We start from the raw sequence: 19,864 nt of genomic DNA on the forward strand, positions 1-19,864 counted from the left end.
ACCCAAACCTTCACATATTGGGAATAACCCACTTCATTACTCATCTGCAAGCCCCCTTTGCAGTGGTGCCATTTCCTAAATGTGCTTCTCCAGTGTAGACAACTTACTTGAGGTGAGTTCTACATTTTCTTTTTCTTTTTTTCCACACAAGGGTCTTTATCCTGGAAGCAAATAAAAGTCTTTTGATTGGAAGGATAAAATAAATGCCCATGCAGCGCTCTCCCGCGTAATTTTCTATCCTGCTGAGTAATTTTAAAAATAGCATTTACATTCTATCCATCCCAAAGTCCAAGACATTTTCCTTGTGTTGCCTGGATGCAGAGACAATCAGTGGAAACACTGAACTGACTGCTCACCAGCTGGAACAACTCCAGACAGTGGATTTAAGTGGGAGAGCTGAGCCCTGTTGCTTCTTCCATCAATATTCTGTGCTGTTGCCACCTCTTCCTACCTCATTTCCATCCTTTTCCATCAGCTTATCATAGTCTGCAGCCTATCCCTCTGCCCAGGAATTGCAGGATGTGGCTAATGGCTGAACTGTCCATACAGATAATTATCAATAACTGTGGGAGCAGTCACTGTGCTCGTTAGCAATTCTGTGCCAGGCTGCCGGCAGGATGTAGCTAAGCCGCTGCCTTGGACACAGAGGGCAGTGTGTACCTCCCTCCCTTCCTCCCCAGAATGTCTGTGTGGCCATCAGAGCTGTGCTGCTGCATCTTCACTCTTGCAGCCTTGGCACTGAAGGAACACAGCCCAGCCTGTTTCATCTCTGCAGTTTGCAGCTGTGTGATGTCCTTTATACGAGATGTGAGAAAAGTGATGCAAGTGTTAGCTTTGCAGCAGGAAAGGAGCTGGCTTTCAGCAGGTGAGCATAACAAATAGAATTTATACTGAAGAGAGAGAAGAGAAGAGAAGAGAAGAGAAGAGAAGAGAAGAGAAGAGAAGAGAAGAGAAGAGAAGAGAAGAGAAGAGAAGAGAAGAGAAGAGAGAGACGCATGCGAAGAACTAATTAGTTCCTGGCCTTGCTGTGTAATCCATCTCTGTCTGTCCTGACACAGCTAATACCTCTTTCTCTCTGCCCTCCTCTCCCAAAGCTGGGTTGCAAAGAGGTGGTTAAGTCCCACAATGAGGGGGCATGTAGGAAGTCCTGTAACTTTACTGGCCTCTAGAGAGTTCTTTGAAGTAGGTGACCTTCATAATGAGAATGTTTTCATAAGGGTAATTGGTATTCAGAGCAGCTTGTGTTATTTGCTAGGAAAAGTTCACATGCATTGTGTGTTATGTGCTCTGTGCCAGCAACGTGGCTCAAGCTTTTTCTTGATTTACCAGAATTTACTTTCTTTCTAAAAAGTTGATCTCAATATATTACAATGAAAAGAAAACCTAAAAACAGATTATAGTGAAATGTTTTCCAGTCCACACAGTGCTGGGAGCAATACAGTCAGTGAGCATGAACAGCTGATGCTTGGCTCATTAAGGTGGTTATTTGTATTTACAATTACAGTGATGGTATCCATGTCAGTTACAGCTGTATTTCACCTTCCAAGCCAAGGAAGTGGGAGGTTGCGTAGTTATGTTATCACTTATTACTGTAAGTATCTCCCATTTGCTGCCACTTTCTCTTTTGTTCTTATGACAACTTCAGTTACAGCTGCAGCACATCTCTTACAACCAGAATGGCAGAGTGAAGCTGCTTTGCAGAGGTCACAGACCTCCTCAGTACTTCATGAAGGAAGAGCTGAGCTTGAAGAATACACAGATTATTTTATAGCGCCTTTACAATCTACTCTGAAAGGTATCTCTAAGACAATTTATATCAGATTAGATTGTGCAGAGGTAATGAAGAACATGGGGCATGCCTGATTTTCTGTTATCTTCTTAGAAATCTCATTTTAGAGAGACTTGCAGTTATTAGGAGCTAAAAAAAATCTGTGCTTAGTGAATGATGATAAACTTGTTAATGTTTTGCTTTTTAATCATCCCTGTGACTATTCTAGTCATCTGGTGTAAGAGAGCTGGGTGCTCCTGGGGAAAACAAAAAGTCACAAACTCGTGTTCAAATGTACTAAATGGAATAGCCCTTAAAGAGCTGACACCACTTCCTTACATTGTTTCATACAATCAGCAATAAGGCGCACGATTTACTGATGTGTCTCACAGAAGTGTTAGAAATACAGATGTGGGGATGGAAACACTGGCTTTCAAAGAGGTTAAAGCAATCCTCATTTGAGACTGCAGCTGCCCAAATGGCTTGAACTGGGGATATTAATATAGCCTGGAGGACAGAAGGTCATTTGGTCTCCCTTCCAATCTTGGCTAGAAAATTAATCTCTATACAGTAAATAACATTGCTGTTCTACAAGTTATTCTTGATTGATTTTTTTATTTTTTATTTTTAAATCAAGAAGCATTATTTTGTATATCCCATTTATAAGTAAAAGATTTGTAAGAGAAATCAAGAAGTTTCCTGGTAATAGATTGACATTTAAAATATGTGATAGGTAAATCACTTTGGATTTGCAGCCACCCATTTAAAATGGTTGTGTGCAATTGTCCAAGCCTTCTGGGTGCACCCTGTAGTTACAGAAGAATCCATGCAGTCTTTAATTTTAGTTTAATTTTCGTGCCTTCCCTCCATGTTAACTGGGCCTGACCATGCTTCCAATTCACCCATATTTCCAGGGAGCTGCCCAGATGTTTCATTGATTTGGAGCATTTCAGCTGAACTGGAGAATTCTGTTTGCTCAGATTAGGTCATGCTAAAAGGATCCCTTCTTGCATTACAGCTTAGGTCATGTTTAGCACTCACCTAATCAGAGCTTGGAGTTCACGTGCTTCCTTTGGTAGAACCACTTTGGCTGAAGGCCACTAAAGTGTCCCCCCACTTGTCTTCAATATTGAAGTTTATGTCCTCTTTGGACTGCAATCAGTGATTAGCCACTCTGGCACATTCCCAGTGTGCTGTTCTGAGAGGCAGGAGGGCAGCTTGTTTGCTGGGGGTGGGTGGGAAGAGGGATGTTAAGGATACATTTATTGCAGGCTTCCTTCCTCAGAGTTCTAGTTTAGCTTCAAGCTGATTTGTGCTTATAATTCATAATTCTGGGTCCTACAGAGAAAATTATGACTCAGAGCCATTGCTGCAGGCACAGGTTCTGCATGGCAGGAATGTCTTGGGTCAGTGTTTAACATACTGAGGCTGTAATGAGGAGCATGTGATGTCATTGTTGCTTTTTGCTGAAGACTCAGAGATCCAGTGAAATCCTATGGGGTGGTTGTTTTTTCCTCAGACAAACAAGGAATTGTTTTTAGTGAGAAGAGATCACACAGATTTCCCTGTGGGTCCTCAGGTGGCTCTTGCAGTGCTCTGTTATCTGCAAGCAAAGGTCCTGGTCCTGGGGTGGGGGGCTGAGGTTAATGACTTGCAGGTGTTCAGTGCTGGACTTGGCATGTCACTAATGCTATAGATAATACATATGGTCTCTAAACAACATTGTTTGGACTTGTTTTTATTTATTAATTAATTAATTTATTAATTTATTTATTGCTTTGCCTTATGTCAAGTACATTAATATACATAGAAATGAACCATGCTGAGTACTTTCAAACAATCAGGCTCCCTGTGTGCTTCTAGATCCATCTTGCATTGTTCCCACTGCACGTATGAGCTTTCCTTTGAAGTGAGTGGAGTGTTTTCTCTGACAAGAAACCTGGCTGCTACCCTGGAAATAGCTTTGTCTGGGTTACCCTTACACTATTAGCGGTTCTCTACTACTGCCCCAGCAAACTTCACACTCAGGTCTTTCTGTGCTCCTGTTTTGCCACTTCATTGGGCATGTAAAGATTCTCATGTCGTATTCTTGTGGCCTATCTTGGTGTTGGGCTGTTTGCTGATAAAACGTACTGGCCTCAGTAAATTTAACACTTCAGTAATTTAGAGGTCAATCCTTTCCCACTAGCTGCAGATTGATAATTAATATGTACTTTTTCTATCAGAAACTTTACTTCCTGTTGCAACTTTATGGCTTAGGCAAAGCCAGGTTAGTTCTCAGACTAAAATATTTTTTCTTGCAATGGTATTCAACTACTATGTCTCTTTTATCTCCATTGACAGATGTGTTTAGCCCAAAATGCAATCTGGTGGCTAGTTCAGTGCAGTAATGACTGCTGATGTTAACCTGCTTGCTCAGTTCATTAGATTTGCAGATTTATTACTGCCAGAGTATTTTAACCTGAAATATTCTGTACTCTTGAGTCATATTTTATTGTAGACATTTATTTCTAATCTGAAATCCTGACTGGACAAAGTCCAGGTTGGACAACTAATCAATGAGGCAGAAGTGAAAAGCATATGCTGAAACACTTCCCAGCTGGGTTTTAGTGCTCCTATGTGAGGTTGTGTGTGAGAAATGCAGTAAAAGTTTTGTTTTGGGGGGAATCTTGAAAGAAGGTGGAAAATAGCTAAATAAGTTAAGTAGCAGAGAGTGAGAGCTGACATTCAGTGCACTGAAGATATGGCTAAAAGGGAGTTTCAGGGTAGCTGAGCACCTGCCATGGTGTGAGAGATGGTGCAGCACTGTTGTATCCTGGAGCCTTCCATGCTTTGAAGTGAACATTTGGAACTTTTCTAACCACTATCCCTATTATATTTTAAGCTTGTAGTTAGAACTACAGCAATAAAACCCAGCTATGAGGATTCCTGGGCACACTGGTATGGCTCCATCAGTGAATACTAGAAAGTTAGAAAGGTAGTAATGTTTTTATTTTAAAGGTGTTCTTAAGGGTGGCTGATTTTAAAGCATCTGTTTCTGCAATTGCTTATTTGAGCAAACTCAGGATTGTTGTCATGTTAGGAAATGTGTGTCAATAATGTTTAAATATGTGTTTATTTCTCTTCCGTCAGGATCTTGTACTTGTTACCAGGGACTCTGCCACCTTTATTTGTCAGCAGCTATAGAAGTAGGGATAGTAAGCACCAGAAAATTGGTTCTACCCTCAGCCCTACTTAGGGATCCTGTTGTGAATTTGGATAGATGATCAAATTCTGTATCTCTGACTTCCTGTTCTTTATCTGCCTCTTGCTGAGTTCTCTGTGACGTGCAAATGAAAGCTGCTGCATTGACAGAGAATATCAGAATGCAGACATGCCTTCATGCAAACAACTCTGCAAATCAGGCACATCTGCCCAGCTCCTGGAAAGCTGCCCACTCAGCTGCTGGTGTTGCCAATTCGGAGCCTCTCATACAAATAAGCACATTCTTTCTTTAGGGCTTGAGAACTAGGTTATATATTACCAGTCTGATATGGCTTTTGATAAGGAACTGAATCTTGTTAATTGCACGTTCTTATTAAAGCATCTATCTGTGTGAAGGTAACGTGAGGGCAAATACACAGAATCACAAAATGGTTGAGGTTGAAAGGGACATCTGGAGGTCAGCTGATCCAACCTCCCTGTTCAAGCTTAAAAACAGTTGTTTGTAGATTTAATTTTTATTTGTAATGTGGCACTGTTAAGGAACGGTTTGTTTCCTCTTACAGAATATTGATATTACCAACTTCAGCAGCAGCTGGAGTGATGGATTGGCCTTCTGTGCTCTGCTGCACACGTATTTGCCTGCACATATTCCCTACCAAGAGCTCAACAGCCAGGATAAAGTAAGTTTTGTTGTTTTTAATCCTAAACAATCTGCTGAATGTACAGTGAACATCATCCATTTTGATGGAGATGGAGTGCTCCAAGACTTTGGTATTAATTCACACAAAATAAAAAGGTGGGAGCGTCAGTAAGAGGCAGTAAGTGTCATTTAAGAACCCAGCAAGATAGACTGTAGCGTTTTTTAACTGGGACCTGATCTAGCTGCTTTGTCTGTGAAAATACCAAACTTGGTGTTTTTCAGTTTCCAGGTGTACCTGTTTATTTAAACTTACTGTTTGTCCCAGACACAAAGTAGAATTCCAGAATCGTCCTTTGATAATCCTTTTGAACCTTTGTTTTATTTTTACAGAAGAGAAATCTGCTGTTAGCATTTCAAGCTGCCGAAAGTGTGGGCATCAAACCCAGCTTGGTGAGTAATCTGTTTTTAGCAAGGGAAGAATTGCTGCCTACATCATTCCAAAGCTTTTGTTGTCATGTGGCTGGTCAGTCAGTTTGCACTGAAAATGCTCATAGTGTGCTAGGGAAGGCTGCACCACCATCTCTGAAAGTTTGCATTGCTTTGAGAAGTCCCAGCAACCAAATCTATAGTGTCATTGAATTAATACAATTTAAAGTAACTTCTGGAAGTCATCTGGTGTTAAAATTGAGGGTATTGATTACGTCTTCCTCTCAGAAGCTTATTCTAGAAGATGATTCCTGTTTTTAAGGGCAGAGCCCTATATCTGCCTGCTAGATCATTTTCTTTCCTTCTGTTTTAGAGTTTTAAGAAACAGAAGGATATTTTTCTTGTTAAACTGTTTTAAAAGCCTTTGCTTTAATCAACAATATGATGGCAAGAAAGATAAGATTAATATGAAGGAGGAAATATTATGGGCTCATAAGCTAAATTACAGAACCAAGGACATGCAAAGAAGCAGTAATTTAAATAAAATGAAATTACATAGAGAATTAATCTTTGATTGCAGATGGAAGAGACCTTTTCAGGATGTACAGTGTTTCAATAGTTTTTTCTTTGGCTGGAGTTGTACAATTGCAGTCAGCCACTAGATTGTTCCCATGGACTTTTTATACAGTAATGTGGCTTTAACATGCTCTGGAATAGAAGTGGTAGTGGTCAGTAACAACAGCTACTCAGAGGACCCAGGGATGCTCCCAGTGGAGGTGCTTGACTTAATTTTGACAATATGTCCTATGCAGGAACTCAGTGAGATGATGTACACAGACCGGCCAGACTGGCAGAGTGTGATGCAGTACGTCGCCCAGATTTACAAGTACTTTGAGACCTGAGATGCAGAGCAAGAGGTGGACACAAGTGGGGAAGAGAACAAAGAATGCCACAGATGCACTCGATCACTTTAAAAATGCCTTTTCTCCTCTTTCCACAACAACCTATGCTCTTAGTTTGAAAGAAAGCTCTTCCATAGTTTTGATTACATCTGGGGTAAAACCAAATAAACAACCATTGTCCGTCTATTCAAACCAAATTCATCTTCAGTTTTGTTTCAGAAGAGGATTCCTTGTGCTAAACAATGTTTACCGCAAACCAATCTCTACCAACAGGAGACCTGCCACAGAATGAAGTTTTAAATCAGTGTGGACTATGCTGGTACTCAAGGGAAGCTGGGAGATTAATCCTAATACAAAATCTCACAAAAATGCTCTTCTTGCCCAAATATATTTAACTCATCCCAAATCCATTTTGTTTTCTTCCCTTCGTGTATTTTATGAGATGCCATGATAAATGCATGTGTGTAGAACCTTAACCTGAGTTATTCTCACACATCAACCAGTCTGCTAGTTGTTTTTGCCATAGCTTATCCACTAGGATAACAACACCATCATTTGTAACTTGGAAACCATGCTTTGTTCCACCAGCATTTAGTGAGAGATCTCTAGAAGATACTGTTACTTGCTGCGACTCCATTTCAGATCAAACAGATGTTGTCTCAGAGGAAAACAGCTTTATTACAACAGTTTCATTACTATACCTTGACTCTTAAAGGAAGATGGAGCTTTGTTTCACAGCTGTCTATCCAGACACTGTTAGCATAGGAATATTGCAAATGCAAGTTACTAGCTCTAGCTTACGAGGTGCCAGTAATCAGGTGGTGATGCTCTAAGCAGCATATTGACATCTCAGTAGTTCATGTTTTTGTGAACTGAGTGCAGCAACTTCTCTTTTCTGCAACTGATCTTTAATAATCAGCACTAATAAGTAAATTCTGGATAAGAGCATAAATCTTGACACAACTTATGCCATTTGAGATGAAATGTAGTCCACAGGGCACTGTTAGATGCTTAGAAGTTCTGTTACCCTGTAAAGGACCACAGTAATGTATTGGTAACAATAGAAGTTAGAATTCCACTCTGCAAATCGCAGTACATTACTGTGTTCCCCTCTTGGTTTCTTGAATATCTTTAAGGCGCCAGAGAATAACCTTTCAGCTCAGTAATACTATTAGCAAGATGTCCAAAGTATGCTGTTTAATTTACTGTTTCTCTTATTTCAGCCCATGAAGTTAAATTTTATGTCATCTCCAATGGTGAAAGGATAAAACTCAATTAAAGGCTGCTTAATTTGTTCTAGGAGCAGATCTTAGAGACTGTGCTGTGCAGGATCTCACAGAAGGCTGCTACCCGCTTTAGATTATGCTGCTAGAAGAAAGGAGTTGTTTAGTTAGTGCATTTAACCCTGTGACCCAGACCTGATGCTTCATGAATGTTAATCATAGGCAGCTAGGGATCATTTTTCTCTTACAAAAGTTAATAGTGTATGCTTGCTGCTCTCAGCACTTGAAAAGAGCTCATGAAATGGAAATAGATGATTTCACAGAAGAAACATGATTTTTCTGGGGCTCTGCAGGTGCCTGATCTCAGCCTCTGGCTTCCCCATGGTACTTCATTGAGTTTGTTTATTTGTTGGTTTTTTTTTAATTTTATATTATTTAATTAGCAAATAAACTATTTCAGACTTTGGTTTTCTCACAGAAAAATCAAGATTTAGGGGATAGATGAGAGCAGCCAAGGTCAGTGAGTGCCTTGAACAGAAAGGAAGCTGGAAGAATACAGAGTATGCCTGTTTCACAGGAAGAAGAAAACAGCACTTGCTCTGAGTTCCAGTTTGACACTTATTCTAATCCATCACCCTCAGGAAATTCTGATTCCAATCTTTTGAGTGTCCACGTGATAAAAAGTGGCACACACTCACAGTGCCCTTGAACTCTTTGGTGTCACGCTATACTGTGAGAAAGTGATTTTGAGTGCTTGGGCAGAGTTCCTTCCTTGCAAGAGAGTGCTTTCTAGATTAAATTAAGTCTGCAGTAATTTTCAGCATACACTCTGACATCCCTAGAGAGCAGAGGATGCATTGCTCTAAATGTTCTCAAATATAAGTTTCCTGTTATGCGATAAGATAGAAGAGAAAAATAGTTGCTAAGCAGATTTTGTTTAGGAAGGGAGCCACGCTGCACAGCTCCTTTGCCTTGTGGACACAGCAGGCTCTTTTCCCTTGAGGTATCCATTGGCAGAGATCCCAACTCACCAACAGGCTGTAGTTCAAAGCATAGTGAAGTCAACACAGAAAATTCCATATTCCTCAGTGGGCTTTGGATCAGGCACTTGGAGAGATGACAAAAACTGTTTTCATTCCCAGAGTCTGGAAAACATTTCAAAGTCAGGGGGCTCCACGTGATCCAGAAAAGAAAGATCATCTTAACCCTCTGATCACTGGAAGTGCATGTGTTCTGTGTAGCTGTCCAGATGTAAGCTACATACATACGTTATCTAATGTCAGTTTCATTTGCTTCAAGCACTGTTCTGACACTTATTCTAATCTGTTTCCCCAGGACTTACCAGCTTTACGAAGCATTCTGCTGCTTGATCTGGTGGCTTTTGATTTTTAAATCAATTTTACAAAGCACTGTTTTTTGTCTCTTTGCAGCTTATTTTCTTGTGCCTCCCCCATCAGCATAGTCCAAACTCCCACATATTTCTAATGGTGTATTCATAAGAACATGTTCCCTTACCTGGGAGTTGGAACAAGGACTTGTCTGTCTGTAGAGAGCAAGACATTAATTTTACCATTTGCTTTATGTTACTTTCCAGCTTTCAAACCTGCAAAATATCTCCCTTTGAAGTGCTGACAATTGAGATACTCTTCCAGGTTATTTTCTGAGGTGAGGAATTGGGTTTATAGGTTCAATTGAAAAATTAAAGTTCTAGCCGCCATTAACATTGCAGGACTTATTAAAATAAGCTACAGTGTATAGGAATATCTCTGAAAATTGCTGAATTGGAACACATGATGATGTGATATGGATGGTATCAGCAGCACCTTGACTAAACTACCTAAATCCTCTCTGGTTTTGGCTCTTAGGAGGAATAGATTTTTTTCCCTGATGCAAGCAGATGGAATTTCTTTACCGCGTGCTCCTTAAATGTACAGTAGTTCTAAAACATAACTGCATTTATTTGTGTCCTTGGGTAGTCGGTCAGACTCCAAGAAATCGTAAAGCTGATTTTGGTTGAGCATGTGAGAAGAAATGTTTAGGATGGGGATTTCAGTGGAGTTCCAAGGAGGGATATTGTATTGTGTGATTGTTTCACTACAGCTGCTAGAGGAAAGGGAATTAAACGTGAGGAAAGTGATCTGACTTCCAGAATTTGAGGTGATTTGTAGTATATCATGACTTAGGAAGGTACAGAGGAGCTGAGAAGAGAGTCAAGAGTCAGCTCGCTAAGGTTTTCTAGAAGGGCTGACGAGCTGTTTCTGAAAGCAAGCAATGAAACTGCCTGGAGTGAAAGTCCAGTATGTGAGGAGAGAGGGAACAAGGTGGAAAATAAATACCTGTGTCTGTATGGACAGCAAAGGATGAGGATGTTTGTAGGATTTCAGCTTGAGAGTCCTGACTGACTGCCATCTTGAGTGGCGTTTCCCCTAAGAGTGCAGCCTGGGATGGCCCTCAGAAGATGAAGAGGGAAGAGAACCCAGAGCTCACTGCATTTGCCAGGTTTTCCTTCCTGTGACTGTGATATTCATGGGAATGTCTAAGAGCCAAAGATTCACTGTTTTCCTTGTGCTGCAAAAAGGCAAATATATGAAGCAGACTCATTTTTGACTTCAGCAGGTTTCCACTCAGTGAGATACATTCTGCTTCTTGAGTTTTGTCAGGTTTCTTTTTTCTTTTCTCTCTTTTTTCAGGCTTTCTGTATGATTTTTCTTGTTCTGTGTGTGCAGTATTTGTGAGTTTTCTGTCCAAAACAAATAGGTGAATGCTGGCAGAAGGATTGGTTCTGCCCTATTTGATTCCTGACCCGGAGCTCTTCAAAGTCCAGCTTCTGGCTTCACTTCCTTAGCAATGACAAGAAGAGCATGTTGGCTCATCTGATTATAGGTTGTTTGCACCTCCCTCATCTTTCTCTGCTTATGGTACCAGGGCTTCCATTCAGAAGTATCTGATGGGACCAGCTGTTTGCAAAGCTGCACCTTGTGTATCTGATTACATGCAGAGTCTGTATGGGATGAGATTATGCATTTTCCTGTCAGAAGAGGGCTTTTGCCTAAGAAGACTCAGGGCACCGAGCATTAAGATGCATTTTTAAACCCAGCAATAACTTCTACTATGCTAGACTCTGGTGTTTTTTTATCAACTCCAGTGCCATTTAGACTCACCCACCAATGCTGTGTAGGAACAAGTTTATAACTTAATTACCATTTCTCACAATGGATGGTCTCTACATTTTTAACTTGCACGTGTGCCAAGTTCCATTGGGTGGTGCTGGACACAATGTTTTTATTGATTATTGGTCCAGACTTGAGTCTGTCATGTGGCATCATCATCTCTAACGGTCAAGTTCTTTTAGCTTTCTCTATTGGATACAGATGTTACATCGTGATCTAATTTATACAAAGAGCACATTAGAATGTATATACTAGGCATTGCCAGATTCGGACATGCTAATATTTAAAGATTAACATTATTGAAATGTATGATGGAAAAAAAAAAAAAAAAAGTAATATTTCTAATAAATCTTTTTCTGTTTCTGATGTTTTTGTAATGTTTCAAATATCTACATACAAATCTGATTCATCCGCAGACTGCTGGGAAGCAGAGCTCCCAGGAGAGGTTTTAAAACATCCTCATGGTTCATTGTTTCTCCTACACTGGTAGCAGAGAAAATTTGATCAGAGGCTTCATTTCATAAATACATCAATTTCCATTTTTTAAGTAGATGCATTTGGATGCCTTTCAGAAGATTGTCTATGGGGATAAAGGAGTGTCAGATTCTGAAACAGATTGTATTGAAGACACAGTAAGAAACCATCCTAATGCAAAGGAAAGGAAGGAACACGGGAGACACTGGTATGTTTCTGCATCAGGAGAGCTTTAAATGACTTAGAGGATTTAGGAAGAAGCAGTTAAAAATTGAAAACCAAGGACTCGTGACTGGAGTAAGTATAAAATATAAGTAAGTAGCCAGTAAGGTGGCAAAAAGAGTTACAGCTTGCAAAGAGAACTCCACCTGGTGATGTTACACATGATGCCAAGGAGCAGCGTATTATGTGCATAGTGCTAGAAAGTTGCATTCCTCTGCTGGTCCATGGCCCAAGCAACACAAACGTGAGAGACTGAAGTCCTGCTGGCATGCCAGTGGTCAGACCTATTGCTGTTCTTTTTCCCACAACAGAGAGGACCAGCAGATGCTGATCTTTTGAAAGGAAGCCACATCTTGTAGACCAAACATCACCATCCGACAAGTGATACTATGGGGGAAAATAAAGTTTGTGTTGGAATTGCAGGTAGGGCTGAGCTATGGAAAAGAGGGCCAAATTAATGGTTTCCTGTCAGAAGCAGAACACCAAGCAGTGATGCTCATGGTGACGTTTATTGTAAACATTCCATGGAGTAAAGAAGAGCTTCCTGAATTCTAGACATTCCCCCTGGATATAATTCCTTTTTCCAGCCTGCACAAACAAAGAGGGCTGTGGAGATCTGCTGAGGAGGTCAACCCCATGGATGCTGTGTTCCAGGATAACATTCAAACTACATGCTTTCAAGGATGCTGGGATCTGGCTTGTTACAAACACGTCTGAGAATGCCTTGGTATGTATGTTATTCATTTGAGAAACAGAAAACTATACCCAGTACTTTCAAATTCCAGAATCCTTTTCAAAGAAGCTGGACTTTATCTCATGATGACAATGCTAGAAAAAAATGGGAATTGATTCAGCAAAGAAAATGAGGAAAGAAATGACTGAAAATTTAAATCTCTTCCAGCCTCTCAGGCACATTTGTGTCCAGTGTCAATGAAAGCTTGTGAGAAAGGTTCTCATTTGCGTAATCCAAACTACTTTGCCTTTCCCCACCTAAATATCATGCTTCAGCTATGGATTTTCAACACAGGGTTGGTCCCTCCTTGTGGCAATGTCACAGGGAAAGCATTGTTGTTTTGATGATTTCTCCAGTTCAGACAGCTTTGCCTCCTGGAAAAAGCATGACCAAGTGAAATGGGAAAGTAGAGTTCCTAATTTTTTCAAGCTGCCACTTTTATTTAGAAATCTTGCAATAGCTCACTTAGAAAGCACCAGACTCAGTATTTTTATCTATGTGGTCTTCTTCAAAGAACTTCTCAGAACCAGCCCTGTCTTACCCTCTGGAGATCTCACCATCATCAGGAATGTGTTATGCACAAAGAGCAGGACTCTGCATTCACCAATTGGATGATCATGGAATAAAGCAGTTCACGTCTGCCTATCTCAATCATCGGTCTATTTTATCCTTTTGTCTGCCTTCATTTTTCAGCCATTAATTCTTTAGGGCAATGACTGTTTTTGCTAGAAGTTTATTTAGCCTCTAACTGCAATCTGGAGTCAATATGCGGTATTGTAATATGACTAATTAATAATCAGGTCTGACTGATTTTGTGATGTTTCAGCTCAGGGGTGTGAAATCCTGTTGGTCTGCCTTATGTACCAGAGAGCAAAAATTGCACATACCAAAGCCTCAGTTCCATTCCCAGTCTATAAAACAATATGAATCCCTTGATAGCTTGTTGTCAGAGTTGATCCATTCTTTGTACAGTATGGAGATACCGATGGCTAGCAAGATACATTCTATTGCAGCTACTTTAGTTCATGTTTGCTTTGTTTTTGAACAAGTGATCAAGCAAGCTACGTTTATTTACTGGCTCTTTAAAATCTGTCACCATGTTCCTTGCTTGAACTGTAATTGCTACAAAACACAAAGCCGTGCTATTGCAGATTGTCTCAAAGCTTAAGCCAAACAAGCACTCATAAAAAGATATTAATGTTGAAATGGAGATGCTGCTCTACCACTTGACTTCAGAATGTTGACTAAACTGATGGCAATGCCTTTGCCACGGTAAGTGTACGCTGAGAATCCTGCAAAAATCAATAGTCTTTCCATCAAGTTCTACAGGCTGTAAGATCATTCTTTTTTTTATCAGAATTTGCTACATCCAGCCCTGTATTATTTGCAAGTGTTAATGGCTTCAAATTCCCTTGTTATCTTTCAGAAAATAGATCCTACGTAGGATCAGTTGGTGATGTCTCTGCTGCCAGACTTGGTATGTCTGTTACTGAAGGAAGCTGTGAGATGCTTGCAGGCTCTGCTGCCTCAGCTGTTTTCACAATGTACTCCAGTTGCTTTGATTTATTTGTTGGAAAAAGCTGGATTCTCTGTGGAAAATGTCTGTGAGTAATCTATGCTGATATGTTTGCAAGTGGTTCAGCAAGAGACTGGAAATGAGAGCTCCGGCCAATGCTTTCCCAGGATTGTTTGTGGCTGGTTGTGGATGAGTGAAATGAGAAGATTTAGGGCTGCTTTTGCTGCTAAGCTTGGTTTCACTGCCAAGTGTCTCCTAATGCTTAGAGAGCGTAAATTGGACTGGAAAGAAAAATTCCTTTCCTGAGTGGTGCACATCCATCTATCTGAGATGGCGAGGTTTTCATTTGTTTGTATCAGCGCAGTGCCCATGTCATGAACCTCTATGAGAGCTCACAGACCTGCTCCAAACATAGATTCCAGCACTTGGAGGTTCATACCCAGCTGGAGCCCTGGCAGAGGCAGATAAAAGCATAGTGCCATGACCTGATCTATATTTGAAGCTGAAGAAAGCACAGTAGATGCAGTAAAGCTCAGAGCCCAGCATGAGCCCTGGGAGTCTTGGTTTGCATTCCCAAAATGGTCACAGACCCTCCCTGGGAACTGAGGCAGGTGTGCTAATCACAAACATGGTTTGAACCTATGGGAACTTGCTTGTGGTTCCCCCAGATGTGATGAAAAGGAAACTCTTGGTTTCAGGAAAAGCTTATTATGTTTTTTAGTCGCCCCCACCTCTGGGTAAACCCTTTCATGTCTCCCTTTAGTCATTAATAATGCTAATTTTGCCCATTATTCCCAGGCTTATGCTAACAAATGGACAGGACCTCAGATCCTGGTTCTTTTACAGCTCCTGAAGAGTAACTCAGAAGGAAAGATAAAAGAAGTGAGGTGCAGTGTAGAGGAAGCGGTTTCTTGTTGAATCACATAGCAAACAGCTTCCATAGCCAGGCCAGTTTCATACTGTGTTGTCTTGGGCTGTCCAGCCACCAGTGGGTGTGAAATAATTACTCTGTATGTCCTCTTTTTAGGATACAACAGATGTAGTGGTGCTTGAACATGAGATCAATGCCAGTGAGCATTAGTTAAGGAGCTGAATGGGCTTGAGGGTCATGGATCATAATAGATAGCAGAGAAACGTAAGCAATACTAATGGTATGAGAAGAAAGTCTTCCAGATGGAGAGTCTGCAAGGGTCAGAACCAGCTGGCTGGATTCTCACAGGTGAAATTTTGTGTTATTTGATGCTGAAACAGTACTGGTGCAAGCTGTGTGGTGCAGGACTCAATTAAATGTCACTCAGAAAAGATGGCATTAGGATTATGGGGGCAATCAGTGTTTTTTATTGAGCATAGCAGGAAGAAAATGAAAGCTGTAAAATGCCAGTGTGGGTAAATATTACTCACATATCTGGAACATGAACTTCTGTCCATTCTTAAGTACATAGCAATGACCGAGGTTTTATCCTTACCCGCACATCATGAGTTTAAACTGGTTAAAGAGAAACTAACAAGACAAGAGAATTAAAACGAGAGCAAGTGTTTTTCCAAACCTGCTTTGTAGCAAACAGCCCAGCACAGAGGAACCTGCTGTAATGCCACTGTGACTGGAAAAGGACAATTGCTGATATGAGCTGCAGGGAGTGGAATCCAGCAGAAAACACCTCCTAAGGATGGCTCTCCTTAGGGACACTGCTGCCCAACCCCCTTCGAAGGAACCTGCAAAGATCTGAATTTCTGCTTACAGTTTCCTTCCCTGGAGGGCAGTTACAGTGAAAGCAGTGTGCACAGTCTATTCCTATTTGTAATGCAGCTTCTGGTGTTTGGTTCCCACAGCCCCATGTGTCTGAATAGCACAGCAATATCATATGCATAGCTTAGCCCTTGAGAGTAGTTGTACTGCTGAGACCCTGGAGAGCCATTCAGGGATGGAAGAGTTCATTTTGAAGCTTTGCAAAGGGACTCGTAATGCCGTTAATAAATAACACACTGGTCCACGTTCCAGGTTCTCCCCTTCACCTGGGATTAACACAGCACTTTCTAAGCAATTAAATGAGGGTCTGAAAAGTCATGCAGGGACAGACACTAAGTTACTGTGTCCTGAAGGTGTTTAGCAGCAGGTTTATGTAGTGCTTTTGCAAATGGACAAACAGGGTCTAGAGGAAGGGAGGTTTCTGCATAGCAGTGCCCAGCCTTTGAAGGAAGGTGGCATTCGGTGTGTCACCTCCAAGGGCTGGACCCTCCTGTGCTGGGCACATTCTTCTTGTGATGGAGGAGCACAACAGGGGCTGTGCTAAAGATACTTGGAGTCAAACGGGTTTTGAGCACAAATTCAGTGTTTGCCATGTTGAAACAGTGAGACAGGAAGGCTGTGGTACTTCCTTCATGTTGCCTGACCTGATTTTTTGTGCCTATCCTGCAGATTTCACTGTGTCACAGATAAGGCACCCTTTAACTCCTTAGAGGCTGCATGGGTCTGCCTGTGAAAGGAGAGTGGGCATTAGAGGCTGAGGATGGCTCCAAGGTCTCATGGGACTTGGAACATGATGGGCTTCTATATTCAGGATGGCTGTGTTGCATTAATTCAAGTCTCCTCAGCCTGTTCAGTTGGAACTCAAATGTCCCGTTTTTGCATAAAGCTGAACAGCTTTGATCTCTGGTGTAAATTTCTGTGCCCTGTCAGAGTTTGGCAAGGAGCAGAATCACTTCTCCTTATTGTTACCCTGAAGTGTTGATGGAAAGCAAACTTCTGAGTTATGCTCCTGGAGCAAACCTTTAGCAAGGCTGCGTTGTTAGGGGCAAGAAGCCTTGAAGGCTTTGCCCAGGAAGCGCTGGCTGTGAATGAGGCAATGTCGGGTTGTTTGAATTGCAAACTGCGTCGCTGCCTGTCCTGCTTCACCCTGGGCTTTCCACTGCTGCTGTTGGCCTGGAAACAAAACGACACTTCCTATGGATTTCTCTGGGGAAGTTGCTGTACCCTCAGCACAAGTGAGGCAACCCGCACCCTGAAGCTTTCGGTTAGAACCACTGCTGGGAAGGGTGCTTGGCTTTGTATCGTACAAGGAGCTTAGTAAGTAAAATGGAACACGAGGGGAAATGAAAAAATACTTTCAAATGCTGTCCTCGCTGCCCTGCCCCCGCTCAGCCAAACTCCTTCCTTCTTAGCTTCTCTGCTCTTAATAGTTTATTTATGTTTTCCAGTCTTGTGGTGACTTCTTTTGTTTCCTAATGAAAGGTGTAAGAAATAACTCACCGTTGATGAAGAACTCGCACACCTGCGTTGTTGTATGGATGCAGGTAATTTAGGCACTGGTTTTATATTCCAGAATAATTTCCATGGATTATCTGGATTTCCATGTATTATCTGCAGTGACCCCAGATCTTGGAAAACCCAGCTTTGTTGATCTGCACTTTACGATCTTGCCATCGTTTTTTGTTTTATTTCCCAAGCACTTTGCAGACTTACTGAGGTCTCCAGCATGGAAATAGCTTTCTCTGGAGTTTTGCTCCCTTTTGCTTTATTTTCCCTTCTCTTCTGGAAAAACACCCACGGCAATACAAGGGAAACCTCACCTTGCACCATGCACATCAAGAACTTCAGAGCTCATCTGGATCTTTGACATGCACAGAGATGAATATTCTGGCAGAGCAACACTTCACCTGCTGCACACTGTATTGCCATCAAAAATGGTGTTTCCTTCCCCCAGCTCGTGCAGGCAGCGTGCAGCTCAGACCATCAGTGGAAGCTCCACTTTGAAGAGGACTCCTGTACCAGCCGCGTGGTTTGCAGGTTATATTATGCCTTGGGAAACCCTCCTTGGAGCCAAGATCAAGGCAAGCTGTGTCTTGTCCTGCAGAGCAGTTCAGAAGTGCCAGTGGAGACTTGAGAAGCAGTGGGGCCTCAATTCAGAAGGCTGTGCCAGTTCTGCCGGGCTGGCAGCTCACACCAAGCAGTCAGACACAGCCTAACACAATCATTAAGGTTCAAAAAGACCTCTGAGGTTCATCTAGTCCAACCAACCTAAAGCCAGTTTGGTTCACTAGTCCATGAGCAGCGCATCAGCACAGATCTGTCTCTGGGCATTCCCCCTGGCCAATGCAAGCAAGTCAAAGAAATGTCTCTCCCCAGGAGGTGTGGACATGTTTGGAGATCTGTGCTTGAAGGCTGGAGGGAGAGAGAACCTCTAGGCCTTCGTGGTCATCAAACTTACGTGTTCAGCAAGGGACAAGGAGCTGTGGCAGCGTGGCCATTTGCAGCACCTCAGCCTATCTGGCTCTCTGCCTACAGGTCCGAGGGCTCACTAAGCCACGATGCAGGGCTCTGACCAGGCTGAGAGCCCCAAAGGTGTTAAAACAGAGACGACCAGAGCAGCCCTCAGCCTGAGCCTTGCACAAAAGATCTCAGGCAGCTGCCTCCAGCATGGCGGCTCTGCTCCCCTGGGAGCGCAGCGACAGAGGAACGGCACGTAGGAGCTGCAAGCCCCTGCCAAGCCATAGCCCAGCAGGGTGCTGGGTTTGTCTCCCACTGTATCACACTCGGCACGTGTTTAAAGCTGCTTCCCTCTGAACAAAGGAACCCGAGTCGTGCTGGCACTTGAAAGGAGCAGCTCACTGCTGGTGTCACTTCCTATGGGAGCACTGAGCAGCCAGGCCCTGGAGATGAATGAATCCAGGATCGTAATGGTGGTGATGATTTACTTGTCACTCAGTGACATCTTTGTGCCAGACAGTGCTCTGTTCTTACTGCGCTCCAGCTCTTGAATGGATTTTGTAGCCTGTGGGCTGCATTTACCTATGTGGCTGCATAGAATCAGAGTATCCTGAGTTGGAAGGAACCCATAAGGATCACTTACAGACTCCTGTAAACAAACACATGCTGCACACGTTTTCATCTAAGGATCATCATCCTCACGGCCACGGGAATGAGTTTCACAGTGCCTGCTCGGCTGGTTGCTTTACAAGGCCAGAATGCCCCAGTAGTGTTTGATGGTAGGTTGTATGGTGTTAAACTTCTTAAAACGTGGCTCAAAGAATGCGGCCAGAGGGCAGGGGCTGGGAGCTGCCTGTCTCTGGCTGGAAAGGGGCTCATCCTGCTCTCCAGCCTGCAGGTTTAACTGCATTTGCACAGCAGAGCTCAGCACTCTTTGGCCATGCTATATACAGCTATATAACAGCTATATAACAGCAGCAACAGGCTTCTGTTGGCACATGTCTTAGAGCTAGGAAAACAGCGTGTAAAAACCCTGATGTAGATCCATTGCTTTGGGGTAAAAAGTGCTTTTCCATGACTGTTAACCTTTGTTTACATGATTATAACAGCCTCCCCACGAGCAGAGCTCCACTTATCCCCAAATAACAAATAAACCAAACCAGTGCAGGCAGGTTCAGGACCCAGGCAGGGCTGGGGAGGACCTGAAGCACACGGGAGTATTTCTATTCACTCCACAAACTAAGCAGTTACACAGTATTTTTCCCATGTGTTTTTGCTCTGCTTCAGCTTCGGATCCCCAGAAATCTTTCCCTCTCGCAGCATTTACTTGCAAAGTTTGCTTTAAAAAAGCAACTGCAGCTTCTTTTACTTTCTGTTTGCTA

At 42.3% G+C, this 19,864-nt stretch overlaps 1 protein-coding gene across 5 annotated transcripts in view; it reads left to right on the forward strand.

Moving 5' to 3' along the window:
• The window catches only part of SPECC1 (sperm antigen with calponin homology and coiled-coil domains 1), a 77,474-nt gene extending 68,723 nt beyond the window's left edge, over positions 1-8,751 (forward strand). For all 5 annotated transcript variants that reach the window (XM_015880687.2, XM_015880686.2, XM_015880688.2 and 2 more), the window contains 3 exons: positions 5,536-5,652; positions 6,003-6,062; positions 6,851-8,751. In XM_015880687.2, coding sequence (XP_015736173.1) covers positions 5,536-5,652; positions 6,003-6,062; positions 6,851-6,940 — 267 coding nt within the window. In that variant the 3' untranslated portion in view covers positions 6,941-8,751. The remainder of the gene's footprint in view (positions 1-5,535; positions 5,653-6,002; positions 6,063-6,850) is intronic.
• The last annotated feature ends 11,113 nt before the right edge of the window (positions 8,752-19,864 follow it).

Source organism: Coturnix japonica, chromosome 19 (assembly GCF_001577835.2).
Source record: "Coturnix japonica isolate 7356 chromosome 19, Coturnix japonica 2.1, whole genome shotgun sequence".
NCBI lineage: Eukaryota > Metazoa > Chordata > Aves > Galliformes > Phasianidae > Coturnix > Coturnix japonica.